This window comes from Talpa occidentalis, unplaced genomic scaffold (assembly GCF_014898055.3).
Source record: "Talpa occidentalis isolate TD23 unplaced genomic scaffold, MPIMG_talOcc4v2.1 talOcc4.7, whole genome shotgun sequence".
NCBI classification, from domain to species: Eukaryota; Metazoa; Chordata; class Mammalia; order Eulipotyphla; family Talpidae; genus Talpa; species Talpa occidentalis.
Window position 1 is genome coordinate 22,459,597 of NW_023605083.1, and position 21,120 is coordinate 22,480,716.

At 38.6% G+C, this 21,120-nt stretch overlaps 1 protein-coding gene across 1 annotated transcript in view; it reads left to right on the forward strand.

Annotated features, from left to right (window-relative positions):
• The window catches only part of ERMP1 (endoplasmic reticulum metallopeptidase 1), a 49,866-nt gene that overhangs the window by 5,377 nt on the left and 23,369 nt on the right, over positions 1-21,120 (forward strand). The window contains exons 3-10 of the mRNA XM_037493493.2: positions 638-765; positions 1,670-1,775; positions 12,094-12,240; positions 12,907-12,999; positions 15,201-15,413; positions 16,231-16,451; positions 20,120-20,294; positions 20,686-20,876. Of these exons, the coding sequence (XP_037349390.1) occupies positions 638-765; positions 1,670-1,775; positions 12,094-12,240; positions 12,907-12,999; positions 15,201-15,413; positions 16,231-16,451; positions 20,120-20,294; positions 20,686-20,876 (1,274 nt within the window). The remainder of the gene's footprint in view (positions 1-637; positions 766-1,669; positions 1,776-12,093; positions 12,241-12,906; positions 13,000-15,200; positions 15,414-16,230; positions 16,452-20,119; positions 20,295-20,685; positions 20,877-21,120) is intronic.

Sequence of the window (21,120 nt, forward strand, 5' to 3'; positions counted from 1 at the left end):
ATTAATATTCAGTTTCTGAATCAAAGGAATGATTTATGAGGTCCTCTGCTTTATCAGTGCTGGATCTAGGGTTATTGCTTAGGGCATTAGTTCCTTTTTCTATATATTTGTAGATTAGGTGTCTTTTTTGCACTTTTCATCACATCTTTTCCCTTAGGGAACCCTTAAAAAAATACTACATCATCCAAACTGGCCCCTCTGTAAATCCAGAATCATCTGTAACTTTTATGATTTTGGCAGAAAAACAAGCAGAAAGGAGTCAGTGACAGTCAGATATGATATAGGAAACTCTGAACACCAGGAGTGGGAATATAATAGACAATGAGGAGTGAGGATAAAGAATAAAATAAATAGGTTTAGGTCGATGATAATGCTAGTTTTCAGTATTAAGTGTCATATGGTTGATTATTCAACAAATACTGAGGGACTACTGTGGGCCAGTTATGGTTCCAGACATTGAGAGAATGTCAGCAAGCAAATCAGACAAGATCCCTGCCTTCATGGAGTTTATTTCTGGTGTGGGTAATTGTCCTCTGATGGTGAGAAGACTGCTTCTTGCAGCTATTCCTTAATGAGAAAACGCTATTTCTTAATGGCTTTAAATACTGAGAATTAATTCTGTTTTTCTGATTTAAAGGTGCCAGCGATGATGCAGTTAGCTGTTCAGTGATGCTGGAAGTCCTTCGCGTCTTGTCAACATCTTCAGAAGCCTTAGAGCATGCTGTCATATTTCTCTTTAATGGTGCTGAGGAAAATGTCTTGCAAGTAAGATGCTCGTTTTAAATACTAAGCTTGAATAATAAATAATAATAATAAAAATAATAAAAATAAAAAGTCCACAGCCTCTTATATACGCATGTTCAGTATTTGAAAATTCTACTTAGAATAGATATCTTGTCAGTGTTGATTAATAAAAGGGCTCTGTGGGACTTCCCAGTGGTGCAGGGGTTAAAGTCTCAGCGCTATCAAGCTACTGCCAGCCACTAATCAGCATGAGTTCAATCCCTGGCCAGGGAGCTAACCCCCTGGCACAGGAGACCTTTCCTGTCTTGCCCACTGCTCCCCTCAGCAGTGGATTTCATTAGAGCTGCCTGTTCTGCTCCCCCCTCTGTCTCTGGTGAATCCTCTCACCCTCCCACCCCATACCTATGGCCTAAACCCCAGTTCCTGTATGCATAAATAAATAAAAAATAAATCTTTAATAAAAGGGTTCTGTGATGGCAAATTTTTTTACCTCTGGTTTTCTTTGACCCTAGAGTTTCAGAGATGTTTTGAGACATGCATATAGCATGAATACCCTACCATATAGATTGCTGAGTGTTTCCTTAGCTGCTATTTTTTTGCTCTTTATTTTGCACACCCTCACTCTTAGAAAAGATATTGTTTGTCACCACTCATGGAAATCAGATTGCCTTTTGTGACAGTGACTTTCCACTGAGAAAACTGCACACAGCCATTATGCAGAGAGGGAAAAACACATAGATATCTTTAGATCCTGCCTTTGGAAAAAAAAAAAAAGAAAAAAAAAAAAAGAAAAAAAAAAAAGAAAAAAAAAAAAAGATTGTATTCCTACTCATCGTCAGTACAGACATCCTATCTTTAAGTAAAATAAAGACTTCAGTTAAGTTTAAGATTGTTTAACCTGTATTTGCTTTTCTTTCTCTTTCAGGCCAGTCATGGTTTCATTACTCAGCACCCCTGGGCCAGCTTGATTCGTGCATTTATTAACCTTGAGGCAGCAGGGGTAGGAGGAAAAGAACTTGTGTTCCAAACAGGTATGTGAGCTTGCATTGTATATTTTAAAGTAATTGTCTTTAAAAATGGAAATTTTTAGAATGTACATAATCTCTCTAATGAAATTGGGACTCCTTTTAAAACATGATCATTTTTGTTCAAATTTTAAAAAAATATTAATTTGGATGTCATAAAAACAGTAATATGAATCAATATTTGAAACTCAGATTTATTCAGTCTGGACATACTAAAATCTGATGGCAGTTCCATGCTATTTCCATGTTCTGCTAGAAATTTGGTTAATACATTTAACCAAAGATGTAGGATTTGCTAGGAGTTATAATAATGAATGTGTTGAGCTAGGGGAAGTAAGGTATTATGGCATCTTGTTTTGTTTTTTTTAAAGATTTATTTATTTTTATACAAGAATTGGGGTACAGGCCAGAAGCACAGGAGGGTGAGAGGATTCACCAGAGACAGAGCGGGGAACAAAACAGGCAGACGGACTGAAAGCACTGTTGAGGGGAGCTGCAGGCGAGACAGGAGAGGTTTGCCACGCCATATGGGAATCTCCCTGGCCGGGCGGGAATTGAACCCATGCTGCAGAGGCTGCAGAGAGCTCCATAGCACAGTGCTCAACCCGCTGTGCCACCAGGGAAGCACCGGCATCTTGTTTTTTAACACCCTTTATAGACATGTTATTGTTTGTTATGAAGATATACTGAGTGCAAAGTGTCTTCATAACTTAGCAATATCATGTTTGTATTTTCTCCTTTCAACTTTTTTTTTAACATTTTTTTTTTTTAAGATTTATTTATTCATTTATATAAGCATTGGATACAGTCAGAAGCGCGGGAGGGTGAGAGAATTCACCAGAGCCAGAGCAGGGAGCAGAACAGGCAGAGGGACGAAATTCATTGCTGAGGGGAGCAGCAGGCATGGCAGGAGAGGTCTGCGCACCATATGGGACCCTTGCCAGTGGCCAGGAATTGAACTGGCACTGCAGAGGCTGCGGGCAGCTTCGCAGCCCGGCGCTGAACCGCTGCGCCACCAGGGGAGGCCCTCCTTTCAACTTATTTTTACACATCTAACTTTTTTTTAAGATTTATTTTTATTTATGCATACAAGAACTGGGGTGTAGGCCAGAGGTGTGGGAGGGTGAGAAGATTCACCAGAAACAGAGTGGGGAGAGGAACAGGAGGATCTACTGAAATACACTGCTGAGGGGAGCAGCGGGCAAGACAGGAGAGGTCTGCTGTGCCAGGTGGAATTGAACTCATGCTTCAGCAGCTGGCAACAGCTTGACAGCACTGAGACTTTAACCCCTGCGCCACCAGGGTGGCCCCACATTTACCATTTAAAATGCAATAAGTTTTACATCAGCTAAGCCTCTGACAATCTCAGGGTTATGAAATCAGAAGAAAAGTTCTATTTTTCCAGCTCTCAAACTTTCTGCTTATTCCTTTTTTTAAAAAGATTTATTTATTTATGCATTGAAGAACTGGGGTGTAGGCCAGAGGTGTGGGGGAATGGGGAGATGAGACAATTCACCAGAGATTGCATGGGGAGCAGAACAGGCAGCTCTACTGAAATTCACAGCTGAGGGGAGCAGCAGGCAAGACAAGAGAGGTCTGCTGCACCGTGTGGGTCTGCTCCCTGGCTGGGGATCCAGCTCATGTTGAGGTGGCTGGCAGTAGCTTGATAGTGCTGTCTTTAACCCCTGAGTCACCAGAGAGGCCCTCTGCTTATTCTTACTCTTCATTTAATGAATGAGAAGAAGCTAATATTGATAGAAGTAGCTGCTACACTGTTATGTATTTCCCTCTAACGCTTGAACATCTATCAAGATAGGAACGCACAATACTACCACCACTTCACAATACACAAGAAAATTCTGTAAGCGAAGACGACACTGTCTATCCTTTGGTTAAAATGTCAAGGCTTCATACGGGCAGGGGTTGTCTTTTTATAATTTTCCCTTCTGGGCCTTCACAGCCATGCTTTTAATTTTTTTTATTGTTTATTATTTTTTCAATTTTTAAGATTCATTTATTTATACAAGCACTGGGGTACAGGCCAGAGGTGCAGGATGGTGAGAGAATACACCAGACACAGAGCAGGGAGCGGAACAGGCAGAAGGACCGAAGTACACTGCTGAAGGGAGCCGTGGGCTAGACAGGAGAGGTCTGCCTTGCCATGTGGGAATCTCCCTGGCTGGCTGGGAATCGAACCGGTGCTGCAGAGCCTGCAGACAGCTTCACAGCACTGCACTCAACCCGCTATGCCACCGGGGAGGTCCACTTTTAATTTATTATCTAGCATCCTGCCCCTACTCCCCTGCAGCAAAGAAAAACCAGTCTTAAGGTTTAGTCTGTACCTATCCTGAATTTTTTTCTGTGTGTATACATTAATACATTTTATATGCATGCATGTTAATATGCTTTCCATGTGTGTAGTTCAGAGAAGTTAAAGCACATTTACCTAGGGTTGTTGAGGTCTAGACCCTCATGAACTCCTTCATTTATATTTACTTAAGCTGTGTCTGAGTATGTTACAATCTGTTTTTTATTAAATGTAGATAGTTTTACATAAAAATTCTACGGTTGTGTCCATTTTAGGTTATCATTGCATTATCTGGAAAGATAAAAATTGAAATTATCAGCAGTCATTACTAGATGGTGGATATTGGCTGTGGTGGTTACTGGAGTTGAGGATGGGGCAGAAGATAAAAGGCTATTTTGATCTCTCCTCGTGTCATGAATAGAAAACCAGAATTCCCTTTACGACTTTATATTTTTTGTAGCTTTCTGTGTTGTAAAATTTTTGCATTGCATTGCATATGACAAAGGAAAAACAGACCTGTTACTAGTTACCGTTTTTCACACACACACACTCCACCCCCCTTTAAATGTTTTACCCATTCTAAAATAAAATCTCCATATTTCAAAAATTTTTTTTTTCTGGTGGACTGTCCTACAATAGATTTGAAACTGTCTCCTTTCTCTGAGGTTTGGTAAGAAGCTTTCCCTCTAGGTTTTTGTAGCTTATTCTTGTGGCTCAACTAAATACCTGAAAGTTCTCTGGGCATTTTTCGACATTTCAGTACCACACCTTTCCTGGTACTGCTCTCATTTCCAGAGGCCACTTTCTACAAAAGAATAGTTTTCTTATGGGGATGGCTGTCAAAAAGCTTGCTAGTGTTCCTTTCACATTTGACTAAAAGAAGATAAAGATCCTTGGACCTCTCCTGGTAGTGCAGGCGGTTGAGTGCAGTGCTGTGAGGCTGTCTGCAGCCTCTGGGCGGGCTCAATTCTGGCCCGCCAGTGAGAATCCCACATAGCGTGACAGACCTCTCCTGTCTCGCCCGCTGCTCCCCTCAGCAGTGTATTTCAGTCAATCTGCCTATTGTGCTCCCCACTCTGTCTCTGGTGAATCCTCTCATCCTCATGCCTGTGCTCTGGTTCTTGTATGCATGAATAAATAAATCTTAAAAAAAAAAAAAAAAAAAAGATAAAGATACTCCTGTATTTGGAGTTCTGCATGGGAGTGTATGCTAGGTTGTTCTGTTCTTCCCTTTTTTAATAGACCCCGTTCTTTTCCTGTGCAGTAGCACTTAGCCTGGAAACTTTTCACTTAAGACACTTTGTGCTTTCTACTTCTCCATTGTTACTTCAGAGAGAGACCTTCACTTGGGGAATTTTCAGTGACTAGAATAACCATTACTATCTAATTTTTGAAAGAACTAGAATACATGAAAGGATGTCTTAATTTATCAAACTAGTGATTTATATCATGAGTCAGGAAGCCTTGATATAATTATTTTGAAGGGTTTATAAAAGCCATTATTTTAAAATTTAAACAAATTAGTAATGTTTGTACCTTGTAAAAAACTCACATACTACCAAACTTGAGTAGAAGAAAGATCATATGCAGAGAAATAACAGATGTTTTGGGGAAAATATCTATGCCCCTATAAGTCTACTACCCAGAGCAAACCAGTGTTACAATCTAGTTTCCACCTTTATGAATTTTTTTCTATGCATATACATTAATTTATATAGCTTTTTCTTACAAAATGGGATCATAATCTATCTGCTACTTTATTATCTAATTGAGATTACATTGTTTATTCACACACCCTATAATTCTAGTATTGTAAGTGAAATTCAGTGGTTTTAAAATGTTTTGTAATCATCACTAAAATAAATCTTAGAGTATGCTTTTTTTATGTTAATACATGTTTCAGTACCTTTCCTTTTTATTACTGAATTTTGTTTTATCTATGGATAATGCTAACATCATTTATCCATTTACTTAATGGACATTTGAATTATTTCTACTTTTAGACTATTATGAATAGTTGCTATTACCAAATGTTGCTATGAACATTTGGTGTAAGTTTGTATGGGGACATATATTTTCATTTGGGGTAGATGCATAGGAATGGAATTCCTGGGTCATATAGTAAATTTATGTTTTACCTTTCAAGAAACTGCCACACTAAACGATATTTATTTTAGAGGAAATATAAATGAAAGTTAACAGAAGGAACTTTTAGTATTAGATTTATAGAAAGTAAGTAGAATGATAATGGCCAGTTCTGATAAATAGAGACAGGCATTTTCGTACATTGGTGATAGAAATATAAATTGATACCATTTGGGAACAGTTGGTCATTGTGCACCATTTGTAAAAATGTGCAGAATCTTCTGTCCAGCAGGTTCACTTCTAGGAATTCATCCTGAGAAATAATTGTATGTGTACACAAAGATGTATACATAAAAGTAAAACATTAAAGGACCTCCCCAGTGGCACAGCGGTTGAGCACTGGGCTGCGAAGCTGCCCGCAGCCTTTGCAGTGCCGGTTCGATCCCCGGCTGCCGGCGAGGGGGTCCCACAGTGCGCACAGACCTCTCCTGCCACGCCCGCTGCTCCCCTCAGCAGTGCACTTCGTCAGTCTGCCAGTTCTGTTCCCTACTCTGGCTCTGGTGAATTCTCTCACCCTCCAGTGCTTCTGACTGTACCCAGTGCTTGTATAAATAAATAAAATCTTTAAAAAAAAAAAAGTAAAACATTAAAAACACCTTCTGGGGGCCTCCCTGGTGGTGCATGCAAGGTGTTAAGAAGCAACCTATGACGCTGTCTGCAGCCTCTGCAGCATGAGTTCGATCCCCTGGCCGGCCAGGGAGCAGCCCACGTGGTGCAACAGACCTCACCTGCCTCGCTTGCTGCTCCCCTCAGCACTGCATTTCAGTCAATCTGCCAGTTCTATTCCCCACTCTTTCTGGTGAATCCTCTCACACCCCACACCTCAGGCCTGTACCCCAGCTCTTATATGCATAAATAAATAAATCTTAAAATAACACCTTCTGGGTCCTTGCATGCATGGGAGAATGATTTATATTAATGGTGACTTAAAAACATTTTTTTCTCTCTCTCATCATTCTTCCCTCCCTATGAGGCCATTTCCATGAGCACACAGAAAGGCTTTTTCGCTATTAAAGAACAGGACCCACTTCTTTTCCCAGTTACTGCCTTGTTTCTCTATTCCCAGCCACTGAAAAATTCAGTGAAAGAGTGGAATTCCTTTGCTCTTGTTTTAAAACCAGATCTAGTCACCAGCAGGTGCTCTACTTCTCCAAGTTTGCTCTTATAAAAGTCACATTTTTCAGGCTTCATCTTATCTGACTTCCATAATGATGCTCACTGCTTTCAGTCTATATACTTTTGGTAGGTAAATGCCATACTTAGATACAAAAATCCTAAATTATAATATTAGCAAATGGAGTCCAATAATGTATGTTTGTGCATGTATGTATGTCTGTTGAGCTTACTCCAGAAATACAGGATGGTGTAGTATTTGAAAGTCAATCAGTATAATTGAACACATCAGAACAAAAGAAAAAAATTACTTGATAATCTAAATAGGTAAAAGTTTATGCTCTTTCATAACAGCACATTTATCATACTCAACAAATATGTTAAAATTTTTAAATTTTTTTTTAAGATTTATTTATTTATACAAGCACTGGGTACAGTCAGAAACACGAGAGGGTGCGAGGTTTCACCACAGCCAGAGTGGGCAACAGAACAGGCAGACTGACTGAAATACACTGCTGAGGGGAGCAGCGGGCGCAGCGGGAGAGGTCTGTGCACTATGTGGGACTCTCACCAGCAGCCGGAGATTGCTCAACTGCTGCGCCACCAGGGGAAGCCCCAAATATTATGTTAATATAAAACTATTATCTAATAAATGGCACATTTAGTAGTCTCCAATTGTTCTAGTAATGTCCTACTTTTTCTTATATTGGCTTTTTTTTTAAAGATTTATTTATTTATACAAGCACTGGATATAGTCAGAAGCGCGGGAGGGTGAGAGAATTCACCAGAGACAGAGCGGAGAGCAGAACAGGCAGACTGATGAAATAGACTGCTGAGGGGAGCAGCGGGTGGCAGGAGAGTTCCGCGTGCCATGTGGGACCCTCATCTGGTGGCTGGGGATCGAACCAGTGCTGCAGAGGCTGCGGGCAGCTTCGCAACCCAGTGCTCAACTGCTGCGCCACCAGGGAGGCCCATTCTTATATTGTCTTATATTGTCTGTTTTCCAATCCAGGATGAAACATAACTTAAAGATTTATTTATTTAAAGATTTATTCATTTATACAAGAACTGGTGTACAGACCAGATGCGCGGGAGGGTGAGAGGATTCACCAGAGACAGAATGGGGAACAGAACAGGCAGACTGATGAAATACACTGATGAGGGGAGCAGCAGGCGAGACAGGAGAGGTCCGTCGTGCCATGTGGGACCCTCGCTGGTGGGCCAGGATCGAACCGGCACTGCAGAGGCTGCGGCCAGCTTCACAGCGCTATGCTCAACCGCCTGCATCACCAGGGGAGGCCCATGTTTATTTATTTATAGAAGAACTGGGGTGTAGGCTAGAATGCAGGGGGTGAGAGGATTTACTAGAGAGAGTGGGAAGCAGAACAGGCAGATCTGAAATACACTCCTAAGGGAGCAGTGGATGAGACAGCAGAGGTCTGCTGCTCCAATATGTGGTCAGCTCCCTGACTGGGGATTGAACTCAGGCCCTTTGTGGTGATAATGCTGAGATTTAATCCCACCAGGGAAGCCTGAAGCATAACATTTATTTGTCATGTTTTATTAGATATATCACAATCATATAAAAAAAATCACAAAAGTGTGAACTTATTATCATAAGGCAAATAATTTTCTAACTCCACTCATGTACTTTTCCCTCATCTAAGGGTAACCATTTTTATGATAATTTTCTTTCCTTTATAGTTTAGCTTTACTTGTTTTTAAAATATGGCTTTAATATTTTAATAGTATAATTTTAAACAGTAATATGTGATTATAAATAGTAATAAGTCTTTTAGTAATAAGTCTTTTAACAATAGTATTTTAATCTGATATGGTTTCAAAATGTTTCCTCAACTTCATTTTTCCTATTACTTTTGTGTCCTCGGTGCAAGAGGTATGTAAAGTCTGTCTGACTACTGCTGATGTTTACTTACAATAATTTGATTTAGTATTTCCAAGTTTATCTACTTGGTGAGGTTACTATTTTTTCCTTTGTAACAACAGATATTTTGACACTATGTTAATATCCTGTTTCTCATCTAGCTGATCAATCTTGATGATTCTTGCCCCAAAACATTTTTGCTGTAATGTTTGTTTACTGTTGAGTTTCTCACTCCCTCATTCCATCTGTTTAAAAGTTGGAATTCTGATAGAAGAAAGGCTTTTGATTTGCCTTTACTTATTTATTTCGCTATTCTATCTGTTTTTATTTTATGTATTTTATTTTATGTTACTGTTTTCATGCATGCAGTGTTTCAATTTGGGCCAGCAGTGGCCCTTTCAAACCAGTGCCTTTTTGACATGTTTCTTACATGTTCCTTTGATCACTTTCTTTTTGGCACAGAATGTTCTGACTTATTAACTTTTCCTAACCTCAGACTGGAAATAGGTCATTTCTCTAAGGAGAACTGGTTCTTTTAGTGAATAATGATATTCAGAGGCAAATATCTTGGTGCTAAGAATGTTATTTCCTTATATTTATCTTTTTAGAGGGTCTACAGAGCTTTTTGAATGTGATAGCTTGATGTTTTCTTTGAGTTTTGGTAATTGTTGGCTGTTAACTCTTTAAACATTGCTTCTAATTCATTCTGTCCCCTCTTCTGGGATTTCACTCACTTCCCTGTGTTTTCAATGTAAGTTGTGTGTTTCTTAGACATATTTCTTTATTATCCATTCTTTTTTTCCTTTGTGCTTTAATTCTTTATAACTTTTTTTCTGTTCTTTAATTTTATATTAAGCCAGCTATTAAAATTCTTAACATCAATTGTTTATTTTTCAATTCTAGGCTTTCCATTTGATGTTCTAAAAAAATAGATTGTACTTATCTGGTCATGGTTTTAAAAATCTGTGTCTGGTAACTCAATATCTGGGTCATCTGGATGTCTGGTTCTACAGTATTTCTTCACTCTTGCCCTTATTATTTTTTGTTAGGAAAACAATTTGTTTATAAAGTTATAAAAATGTTAACATTCTTAGGTTTCCTGAAATACAATTATTGATCTATCTACATCAATCAGATTTTTGCTAAATTTTGTTTTCACAAACTATCTTCTGAGTCTCAGTGGGTTAGAACAGCAAAGGCTTACTTGCTATATTTTGGTTCCTGGATAACTGCAGTTATATTCCATGTATCTTATTCTGAGATCCAGGCTCAAGGAAAACCCTCACTAGGGATGTATTGATCTCATGACCAAAGTTAATGAAAGCGATAGGTCATGTGATGATTCTTAAAATTATTCTTGATTGAAGCACGTCTCTCCACATACAGTCTATTGGTCAGAGCAACACATGTGACCAAGCCTGCACTTGATAGGATTAGGAAGTGCATTTGTGTTTCTCCAGGGAGATATTACAAGTTATATGGAAGAAAGAAGTGAATAATTTGGATCAATAATACAGTTTATATCTCACTATCTTTTTAAAAAAAGATTTTTATTTATGCATGCAAGAACTGGAGTGTAGGCCAGAGGGGGCTAAGAGATTTACCATAGACAGAGTGGGGAGCAAAGAAGGAGGATTTACTGAAATACACTGCTGAGGGGAGCAGCAGGCAAGACTGGAAAGGTCTGCTGCGCCATGTGGGCTAGCTCTCTGGCCAGGGATCAAACTTATGTCATAGTGGCCAATGATAGCTTGATAGCACTGAGACTTTAACCCCTGCACCACCAGGGAGGCCCTATGTCTCACTATCTTACAGAAAAAAACACTCGCACTTGAAAAAAGCTATAGGGCATGAAGATGTTAATACAGAATTATTAATAATGATAAAAAGTTATAAACAGTAGTAGTAAGGAACTTTATGGTATATTTAGTAAAATGTGACACAGTTATTAAAATGTCTAACAGTGTAGGAAAATGCATTTAATATAATGTTATATGAAAGAGTAGTCGGCAGGATAAATATGAGTACAGGTATGTATGCACAATCATACATTTGTAAGAAAATTGAAGATATAAGAATGATAAAAGTTATCTTAGAATGATGGACTTGTGTATATTTAATTTTTTTTTAAGTTTTTTGTTTTGTTTAAAGATTTTATTTTTGCATAGAAGAGCTGGGATGTAGGCCAGAGTTGTGAGAGGATTCACCAGAGACAGAGTGGGGAGCACAGCAGGCAGATTTACTGAAATACACTGCTAAGGGAAGCAGTGGACGATCCCCAGGGTGGGGATCGAACTCAGGCTGCAGTGGTGATAGCAGTGAGACTTAACCCCTGGACCACCAGGGAGGGCTGGATTTTTTATTTTTTTTAAAGATGTATTTATTTATGCATACAAGAGCTGGGGTACAGGCCAGAGGTGTGGGGAGTGAGAGGATTCACCAGAGACAGAGTGGGGAACAGAACAGGCAGACTGACCAAAGTACACTGCTAAGTGGAGTAGCGGGCGAGTCAGGAGAGGTCTGCTGTGCCATGTGGGTTGCTCCCTGGAAGGCCGGGGGATCGAACTTGTGCTGCAGTGGCTGCAGACAGCTTTATAGGTTGCGTCTTAACCCCTTGTGCCACCAGGGAGGATCAATTTTTTATTTTTAAATGTAAACTTTTTGTAGTGCTGCTATTTTGTAATTAAAAATAATGTTGTTTTTCAAAAAAGTCATATATGTTTATTAGAGAAACATTGGAAAATACAGAAAAATAATTGTAACTTTGTACCTGTGTCCCCAAACCAGCACAGTACCTATTTTAGGTCTGTTGAAAAAAATAATATGCTAAAACATTGCCAGATTTGACCTTGTATTGCCATGTTTCATTTCAGGTCCTGAAAATCCTTGGTTGGTCCAAGCTTATGTTTCAGCAGCTAAACACCCTTTTGCTTCTGTGGTGGCTCAGGAGGTTTTTCAGAGTGGAATCATTCCTTCAGATACTGACTTTCGTATCTACAGGGATTTTGGAAATATTCCAGGTATTTTGTCAAGGTGATGGACTATTGTGGGACAATGGTTTTATCAAAAGCAGATTTTATTTTTTGGAAGTTTAAAAGTAAACAGCATTTTCTGAGCGCAGATTCTCTGAGAGATGTTTAGTTTGACTCCTGAAACAGAGTTCCTGGTTTTTTCCTTTACTTTTAAACTCCAGACAAAATTATTATTTGCCTTTTCTAGAACTTGCCCCACAGTATGAGAGAAGAACAAGGGAGAACAGTTTTAGCCAAAAGATGGCAATAGATCTTTAGGGATGTTTGACTTTCATTTTTATCTTGTTTTGCAAGCTCCCCTGGGGACTTGTTCAGCTTCTCTAAAGCAGGCCTAGCAAGAAGATATAGATGGCAAGGTTCTGATGATCTCCCAAACTTAATATTACTATCCCTTGCCATCACTTTCAATGACTTTTTGTGTAGTGGTATACTTTCTCACTCATTATGTATTGAATTATGTATAGTAGTTGTAGAGTCTTTAAGAATTTGGAAAATAATTTTACGTCATTCTTTTGTAGATATGACAAAGCAGTCATGTTAATGTTTTGACACTTTGTCCCTTAGGAATTTAATACATAACTAGGCCTAAAAAAATAGGTGGAAGGTTGATCTTTAAACAAAGTGACTTTTTTTTTCCTTCCCTGTATGTCTTAGGAATAGACTTAGCTTTTATTGAGAACGGATACATTTATCACACCAAGTATGACACAGCGGACAGGATTCTAACAGATTCCATTCAGAGAGCAGGTTGGTATTCTAATTTAGACTTTTGAAATGTTTTAAGATGGAATATTAGCAATAGCCAATAAATCTATAAATATTGTGTGGACTGTTCATTAGAGAGGTGTAGTATATTGTGTGAGTGAACTTGGGTTTTGGAATTCGAGATGAGGACTTGAATATTATCCTTGAAGACTAATTTAAGGATGAAGAATGTTAAGAATTTTCATTGTGAACAATTGGAAAGAGTTGACCCAGCATTATGTAGGATTGTTAAGCAATGAGAGTGTGGCCAAAACGGAAGCTGTGCATTGGACCTGGCACCATCACATATTTGGGAAGCTTGCCCAGGTGTAGAAGATAGTTTCATTGATCCAAGGAGGATGGTGAGTAGGTTATAAGATAGGTGTCAGAAGGACACAGGGACAAGGAAATTAAAAGTGCTTTCCAGAGAGAGAGTGAGTCAGGGGAGGTTGAGTCTGATGCTGATCTTTAGAGTTGGTAGGATTTGTCCCCATGGAGAGGAGAGGACATTCCAATAAAAGCACAGCATGAGTAGAGTGTATTTGTGTGTGAAGGAGAGGGATTTCTTGATGAGCAGATAGTCAGAGTACAATTTCTATCAATAAATGGAAATTGTATTTTTAGAAATAGAGGAAAATGAGTTCAAAGTGTATATATGGGATAGAGAAAATTGTAGAAGACTTTAAAAATCAGCAAGGTGCAGCTGTAGGAATAAGTGATCATCAGAGGCCTGAGTATGTGAATGAACCAATTAAGGTGGTTTTAAATGCTGTTACTCTGATGATGTAGTGTAGATTGGATGGGGGGCCAGGAGAAAGCCAGGAGTCAAGCTGTTCTGAAAATTTATGTGTGGAATAATGAGGGTCTGCACTGTAGTGTTGACAAAAGATAGAAATGAAAGGGAAGGGATGGAAAATTAGATTAATTTTGAAATTAAATTCAAGACTTGATAGGTTAGAAGAGATGAGTTAGTGGGATTGCATCAAAGATGATTGCAAGGTGTAAAGCCTGACTGACTGGGGAAAGATAATGCTGTCGACTATAGTAGGGACTTGGAAAGGCATCCCTCATCCAGAGCAGTAGTGAGTAGGGAAAGGAGACCATTATCTCTTGTTGGACATATAAAGTGGAAGTTTGTGTACAAATGGAGGAAAATGCAGATACGGTATATAGACATAGCATTAGAGCTCTTGGCAGAGATGGATATAATGTGTTTGAGAATTTAAAGCATTGAGAAAAACCATGGAAGTATGGAGAACATAAATGTGTTTTGGAAAGGTGAAGCCAAGGTAGGACTAAACCTGTATCTTGGGGGAAACATCGTAAGGAGAAGCCAAAGAGAAATCTAATGGTGAGGCAATGTCATGTTTTAAGCTAAAAGAAGAGAAAGAGAAGGATGGGTTGAGTAACAGGAAGAATTGTCAGTCATTCATTCAGTTCTTATTGTTCCTCTGTTAATGTTCAAACTCATATATTCATCAATTCATGTAAAAAGTATTCATTATAAACCTTTGATGTGCCCGGGTCCAACTTATGATGACTCTCACAACTCTTCAGCTTTGTTTCTGAATACAGTATTTATTCAGTACTTTTTTTCCCTGTATTTGGACCTCAGGACATTCTTTTCTGTGGGTTTCTTAAGTCTGTACAGTTTCACTGATTGTAGCTAGCTCTAACTCATCTTATAGCTATAAATATCTTTCTTGGAGAGGCTTTCCTGACTTCTCAAACTCCATTACTTTCACATGATATGTTCCCTTGGGACCCTTAATACCTCTCATTATTTTTAATTCAGATTTAATTGTCATTCCTTATTAATTTTTAACACATGTATCATTATACCTGTTCAGTCTTGGTGACCTTTATGAGAGGCCTTTGTCTCTTGATTCACTACTGAATTTCTGATATCTAGAGTGGTGTCTACTACATGATTATTCAATGAATGGGGACAGAAAAGCAGCCGCTGGATTGTCAGCAACAAGGATACGTTTGATCAGAGACTGCATGGAATGGAAGGGCTGAGGTTCCAAGTGGAGAGGAAATAGGCTAGCGGGTATGGGCCTTCTTTGGCATATTTATTAAGAAAAGTAAGGGGGAATAGTAGGATGATGGAAAGCTATTTCTGTTCACATTCTTTCTAGCTTTTTTATTTTACTCAGGGATGGTGTATTCAACTTCATTATCTTTCTTTTCTTTACAAATAGGTGACAACATTTTAGCAGTTCTTAAATATCTAGCTACATCTGATATGTTGGCTTCTTCTTCTAAGTATCAACATGGAAACATGGTCTTCTTTGATGTGCTTGGCCTATTTGTGATTGCCTACCCATCTCGAGTTGGCTTAATAATTAATTCCATGGTGGTTATGGCTGTTGTTTGGTACCTGGGCAGAAAGTTGTTGCAGCCCAAACATAAGAGTAAGTAATTCTAAATTTGCAATACTGACATGGGTATAGAATATGCCTGAAGTTTTTAATCAGTTTATATCTGTCTGAGAAGTTAAAAATCATACAAAAATGGCATTTGATTTATATTGCAATAAATTTCTAAATGCAGATCAGATTAATGTATTTTTATTCTTAGTAAAGCAGGCAATTCTCTGTACTTATGCATTCCATAGAAGCATCATCTAGGTGCTATTGAAAAATGGTTTATACAGGTTGACTTTTAAGTGAAAAATCCCATTGAAAAGTCTTCTCCACACTATAGACCAATAACACGCTGTTCTGCAGTATCAGTGAAATGCTTCTGGTGAAATTAATCTTCTATTTTAAATGTCTCATAGTCTTAATTTGTTATGTGCTGTTACCAGATAAAATACTTAGCAGAGTTTAATTCTTTATTTTAGACAGTTACTTTCCCATGTTCCTTTTCTTCCTGTGTCAGTTTCTTTTAGCAAGATTTTTATAAGGAAATTTATCTTCCAGTCTTGCTGATATTTCTATATACAAAGCATCTCAAAGGTGATAAAGATTAAAGCTACCCACTTTCCTAGTTAACAATATAATTGAACTAGTCCTCATGTCTTTAGCACCCACAGATTCTCAATGAATGTTAGCTAAATATTGTTTGTGGATACTTTCCATGCTGTAGTGCTAACAAACCTTACTCTTAGAACATTTCAGTAATTTTCAATTAGTGGTAAATTTTTTGTTTTAACATTTGCCCATTCATATCTACTGATTCGTTAAGAAATGTTTTAAGATGATGATTTTCATTTCTTCTTTTCATTAGCTGCTAACTACACAAAGGACTTCTTCTGTGGACTTGGCATCACTCTGATAAGTTGGTTCACTAGCCTGGTTACCGTTCTCATTATAGCAGTGTTCATCTCTCTTATTGGACAGTCACTGTCATGGTACAACCACTTCTATGTCTCTGTTTGTCTCTATGGAACTGCAGCTGTAGCCAAAATAATATTTATACATACCCTTGCAAAGAGATTTTATTATGTGGTAAGTGTTAGGCATATTTATTGAGTTTTTGTGGGGGGGGTTTATTTGTTTTTGGCTACTTTCAAGGATGAAAGTCAAATGGAATTCAATGTATTTGTACTTTTGAGCTATCAGAAATAGTTTGGCATGGTTATAGAAAACTAGCCCCCGAATAGTGTTAATTTTATGGAAGGCTTATTATTAGTCTGTTTTGTTTAGAATTCAAATGACATTATAAAACTGTGAAGTGTTTGGCGTGGTGGTGACCGCAAGGCTTGTTAACCTCTGTTGAATATGCTGCAGTTTTTGTAACCATGCTCTTAAATGTATCACCCCTCCCTGGGCTCACCCAAGTCTTTATGTCTGAATAGCTCTTTTCTCCAGTGGACTGTAATTTCCATGATGGCAGGGGTCGTTTTGTTCATTGCTATAGTCCCTGTGCTTAGGCCATCTAACAGGAAATGCGAACCTACAGTATTTGCCGCCTAAAAGAATATTGCAGTTCAGGGGCCTCCCCGGTGGCGCAGCGGTTGAGCGCTGGGTTGCGAAACTGCGCGCGGCCTCTGCGGCGCCGGTTCGATCCCCGGCTGCTCCCCGGCCACCGGAGGAGGATCCCACATGGTGTGCAGACCTCTCCTGCCGCCCGCTGCTCGGAGGAGGATCCCACATGGTGTGCAGACCTCTCCTGCCGCCCGCTGCTCCCCTCAGCAGTGTACTTCGGTCCTTCTGCCTGCTCTGCTCCCCGCTCTGGCTCTGGTGAATTCTCTCACCCTCCCTCCCGCACTTCGGACTGTACCCAGTGCATGTATAAACAAAACAAACAAACAAACCAGCAAACAAATAAATAAAGCATGCCTCTATTAAAAAAAAAAAAAATTAAAAAAAAAAGAATATTGCAGTTCAGCTTCAGTTAGTTTTCCTTCACTTGTTTCTTACCTGTGTGTTATTGATGGAGATTCTGACAGCATACATATGTATGAGGTTAAATTGCTGTGGGAAGAAGAAAGGAGATTGGGCTCAAATGATTTATACTGATTTAGAGAATATTGCCATATTGTTATGGTTACAATGCACCATTTGGTGAAAATAAAAGAAATTAGGTTTATGAAATAATAGGACTAAAAAGAAATGATGAAAGAGCACGATTTCAGATTATTTTCAAGACAGCCAATATATACTTGTTTTTTTCCTATTTGTCCTGCTAGGGATTTTAATGGAGACGTGGAAGACTATAATCCAGCATCCTTTCACAAGGATGAACCTTGGTCTCAGTATCAGTTAATGTTGTGATAACATCCTATGAGCTCTTTCATATTGCCAAACCCTATTGAAGGTTTTTTGAGGTTAACCATTTGCTTATGATTGAGCTAAAATTTGTATCTTAGTGACATCAGTTTCTAAAAATATCAAGCAAGCAGCTCAATTTCACATTTATTCTTCGTACAATGATATATAACCAGAGTGTGGTTGAATTTTACTGATAAGGGGCAGGGGGACAGAGACAGAAATGCTTAATAAAATTCCATTTAGTTGAACTAATTTCAGTTACTCAAACATAAAACTTTGGACTGAAATCACAGTGGAACGAGTAATGTGTTTCACTTTCATTATACAAATATTTTTGAAGTACCTGCTGGTACTAGTACTGTGCTAAGACATGGTGATACAGAGAATTGTAAGAATGTGGTCATTAAGTAGGTCAGTTTCATTTGGGAAGATGGGGAAACCACATGATTATAGTACATTGAGATGAAGTGAAATGGAGTGACATGCACACTGTGCTATAGGAATACAGGACTAGGAGAGATGAATTTTGTTTGTGGAAGTCAGAAGGCTTAATGGAGAAGGTAGGTAACATTTGAACTGGTTTTCTGAAGCATGAGTAGGAGTGTGCCAGATATACAAGTGTGGGAGTATACAAGATGCATTTGGGCTATAGTCAAGAAGTTCAGTGAGTTGAAGATGGAGTAATAGAAGAATAGGCCATAATGAAGTTGGAGCATGAGAATGAATATCAGTATGGTTACCGTTAAAATTTTCTGAACAGAATAGTGAGATAGTTTGTCATTAGGTATGAAAACGTCAGTAACAGCGTGTAGAATGGGTTGGAACAGACAATATTGGAAAGGATCAAGAGGTGAGAAGAAGAATATTTTGAGAGTGTTAGATCTTGGGGTGCAATTTAGGAAGTTATATAAATTTCAGTTATAGCAGTTTTCATTCTTTGTTTTTAAAGATCTGAGTGGTATTCATTTTCAATTCGGATCCGAAGAGGGTTTTTTTATATATATATATATATATTTTTTTAAAAGATTTATGTATTTATACAAGCACTGGGTACAGTCAGAAGCACGGGAGGGTGAGAGAATTCACCAGAGCCAGATGGGGAACAGAACAGGCAGAATGATGAAATACACTGCTGAGGGGAGTAGCGGGCAAAGCAGGAGAGGTCTGTGCACCATGTGGGACCCTCCCTGGCAGCTGGGGATCGAACCGGAGCTGCAGAGGCTGCGGGCAGCTTCGCAACCCAGTGCTCAACTGCTGCACCACCAGGGGAGGCCCAAGTTGTTATTTTTTTTAAAGGCCATGCCTTTTTTTTTTTTTTAAATATTTATTTATACAAGCACTGGGTACAGTCAGAAGCACGGGAGGGTGAGAGAATTCACCAGAGCCAGAGCGGGGAGCAGAGCAGGCAGAAGGACCGAAGTACACTGCTGAGGGGAGCAGAGGGCAGCAGGAGAGGTCTGCGCGCCATGTGGGACCCTCCTCCGTGGCTGGGGAGCAGCCGGGGATCAAACCGGCGCTGCAGAGGTTGCAGGAACCCAGTGCTCAACCGCTGCGCCACCAGGGAGGCCCAAAAGGCCATGCCTTTTGATCACTGCTCTGTCAAACATCACATGATATCATGACAACCTATCTTTCATTGTCCAAAGGAGCTTGTCAAGTGAACATTAACTTGTTTTTGCAAATGTGACTGAAACTCTTTTGAGCTGTCGAAGGTAGGGTTCTTTATAGCAAATATGCCATGGTGCACACAGAAATGAGAAAGCAGAAGAGGAAAAAATTTTCTTCACTTTCATGTTATTAATATAGTCACTTATCAGATGTTAAAATGCATTAAGTTCATGTGTCAAATTCCAAAGAAGTCCAGGTACTGCACAGGAACCCTCAGACTTCAAATATAAAAAAATTTACATCAACTTTTATATTGTGAAAGCAGCAGGCATCCTGGAAAAGGGTTAAGTTGCAAAATAAGACCAGTTGGAGACAGAAAAGACTCAGCAAAAGCCCAGGTGCTCTGCACTTCAGGTAATTCCCCAGGTGTGCTACTGATGCTGCAGCAGTGCGTGCGCCTTCACAGGTTATTTCTCTAGTGTGCTTGAAGTTCTATGGAAGTTTCATTAATGGGAACGCTTACAGAGGTGAATGTTTTTAGAAGAGTCCTTCTATTTTTTAACACTTACAAATGTTGCTTATTCTGGTTTTATTAAATCCCCCCTTTTCCTGTGCAACAGTGTAAATTCATTCCTACTTCATGATAGAAGGAAGCTTTGATAGTGTTTATTTTAAAGTTTAAAGGCTAGACCCTGCTTTAAATAATGTAGCTCTCACGTGTAATTAAAATTATAATGCAAGATCTTTATGACTGACCAGTGTATGAGATTACTTCTATATATTTTTTCTTTCAGAATGCCAGTGACCGGTATCTGGGAGAAGTATTTTTTGACATCTCGCTATTTGTTCATTGTGGTTTCCTTGTAACTCTCACTTATCGAGGACTTTGCTCAGCATTTATTAGTGCTGTCTGGGTGGCATTTCCATTGCTTACAAAGCTCTGTGTGCACAAGGAGTTTAAGCATCATGGTAGGGTATTTTTGGTTTTGATACAAATGGGGATAATAACCTTAAAATACATGAAATAAGGCTTCTAGAGGCTCTTTTTAAAAAATGTGTGGGTAGGCTTTCTAATTTGTTTTTCTTTTTTTTAATTTTAGCACACATATTTTTATTTTGACCTTATACCCATTTAATTCTTAAATTTGTGAATACATGCTAAGATATTACATATTTAATTCTTAAGTATTTTTATCTTCTCTGAATGAAATTGTTTTTATCTCACTAGATAACATGAGCAAATGGACAAGAATTACATGTAACCTGATTTCTGTTAGGTGCCAAAGTACACCAGTACTATAAAAATCTAGATCTCATTGTAGGATTTCAGAATTTTATATTTTCTTTCCTTTTTTCCTAGGTGCCCAAGGAAAATTTATTGCTTTTTACCTTTTGGGGATGTTTGTTCCATATCTTTATGCCTTGTACCTTATCTGGGCAGTATTTGAGATGTTTACCCCTATCCTTGGTAGAAGTGGTTCAGAAATTCCACCTGATGTTGTGCTGGCTTCCATTCTGGCTGGCTGTACGATGATTCTCTCTTCCTATTTTGTAAGGAAAAAAATTTTTAACTCTTCGTTTTATTATGGATGTGATGAGTTTTGCTATACTAGATTCTAAGAAATAGTGTTGCTGATACTTTATTGACCAACTCTTAAGCAAAAGAAATGGTGAATGGTTATGCATTTTGTAGAGTCAGTGGTAAGAAAATATAGAATGGGGTTTTTTATTGTCAGTGGAATTTTTGTTATTATTTTTCACTTCTCATCCTTCTAAAACTGATATCAACTCTTAC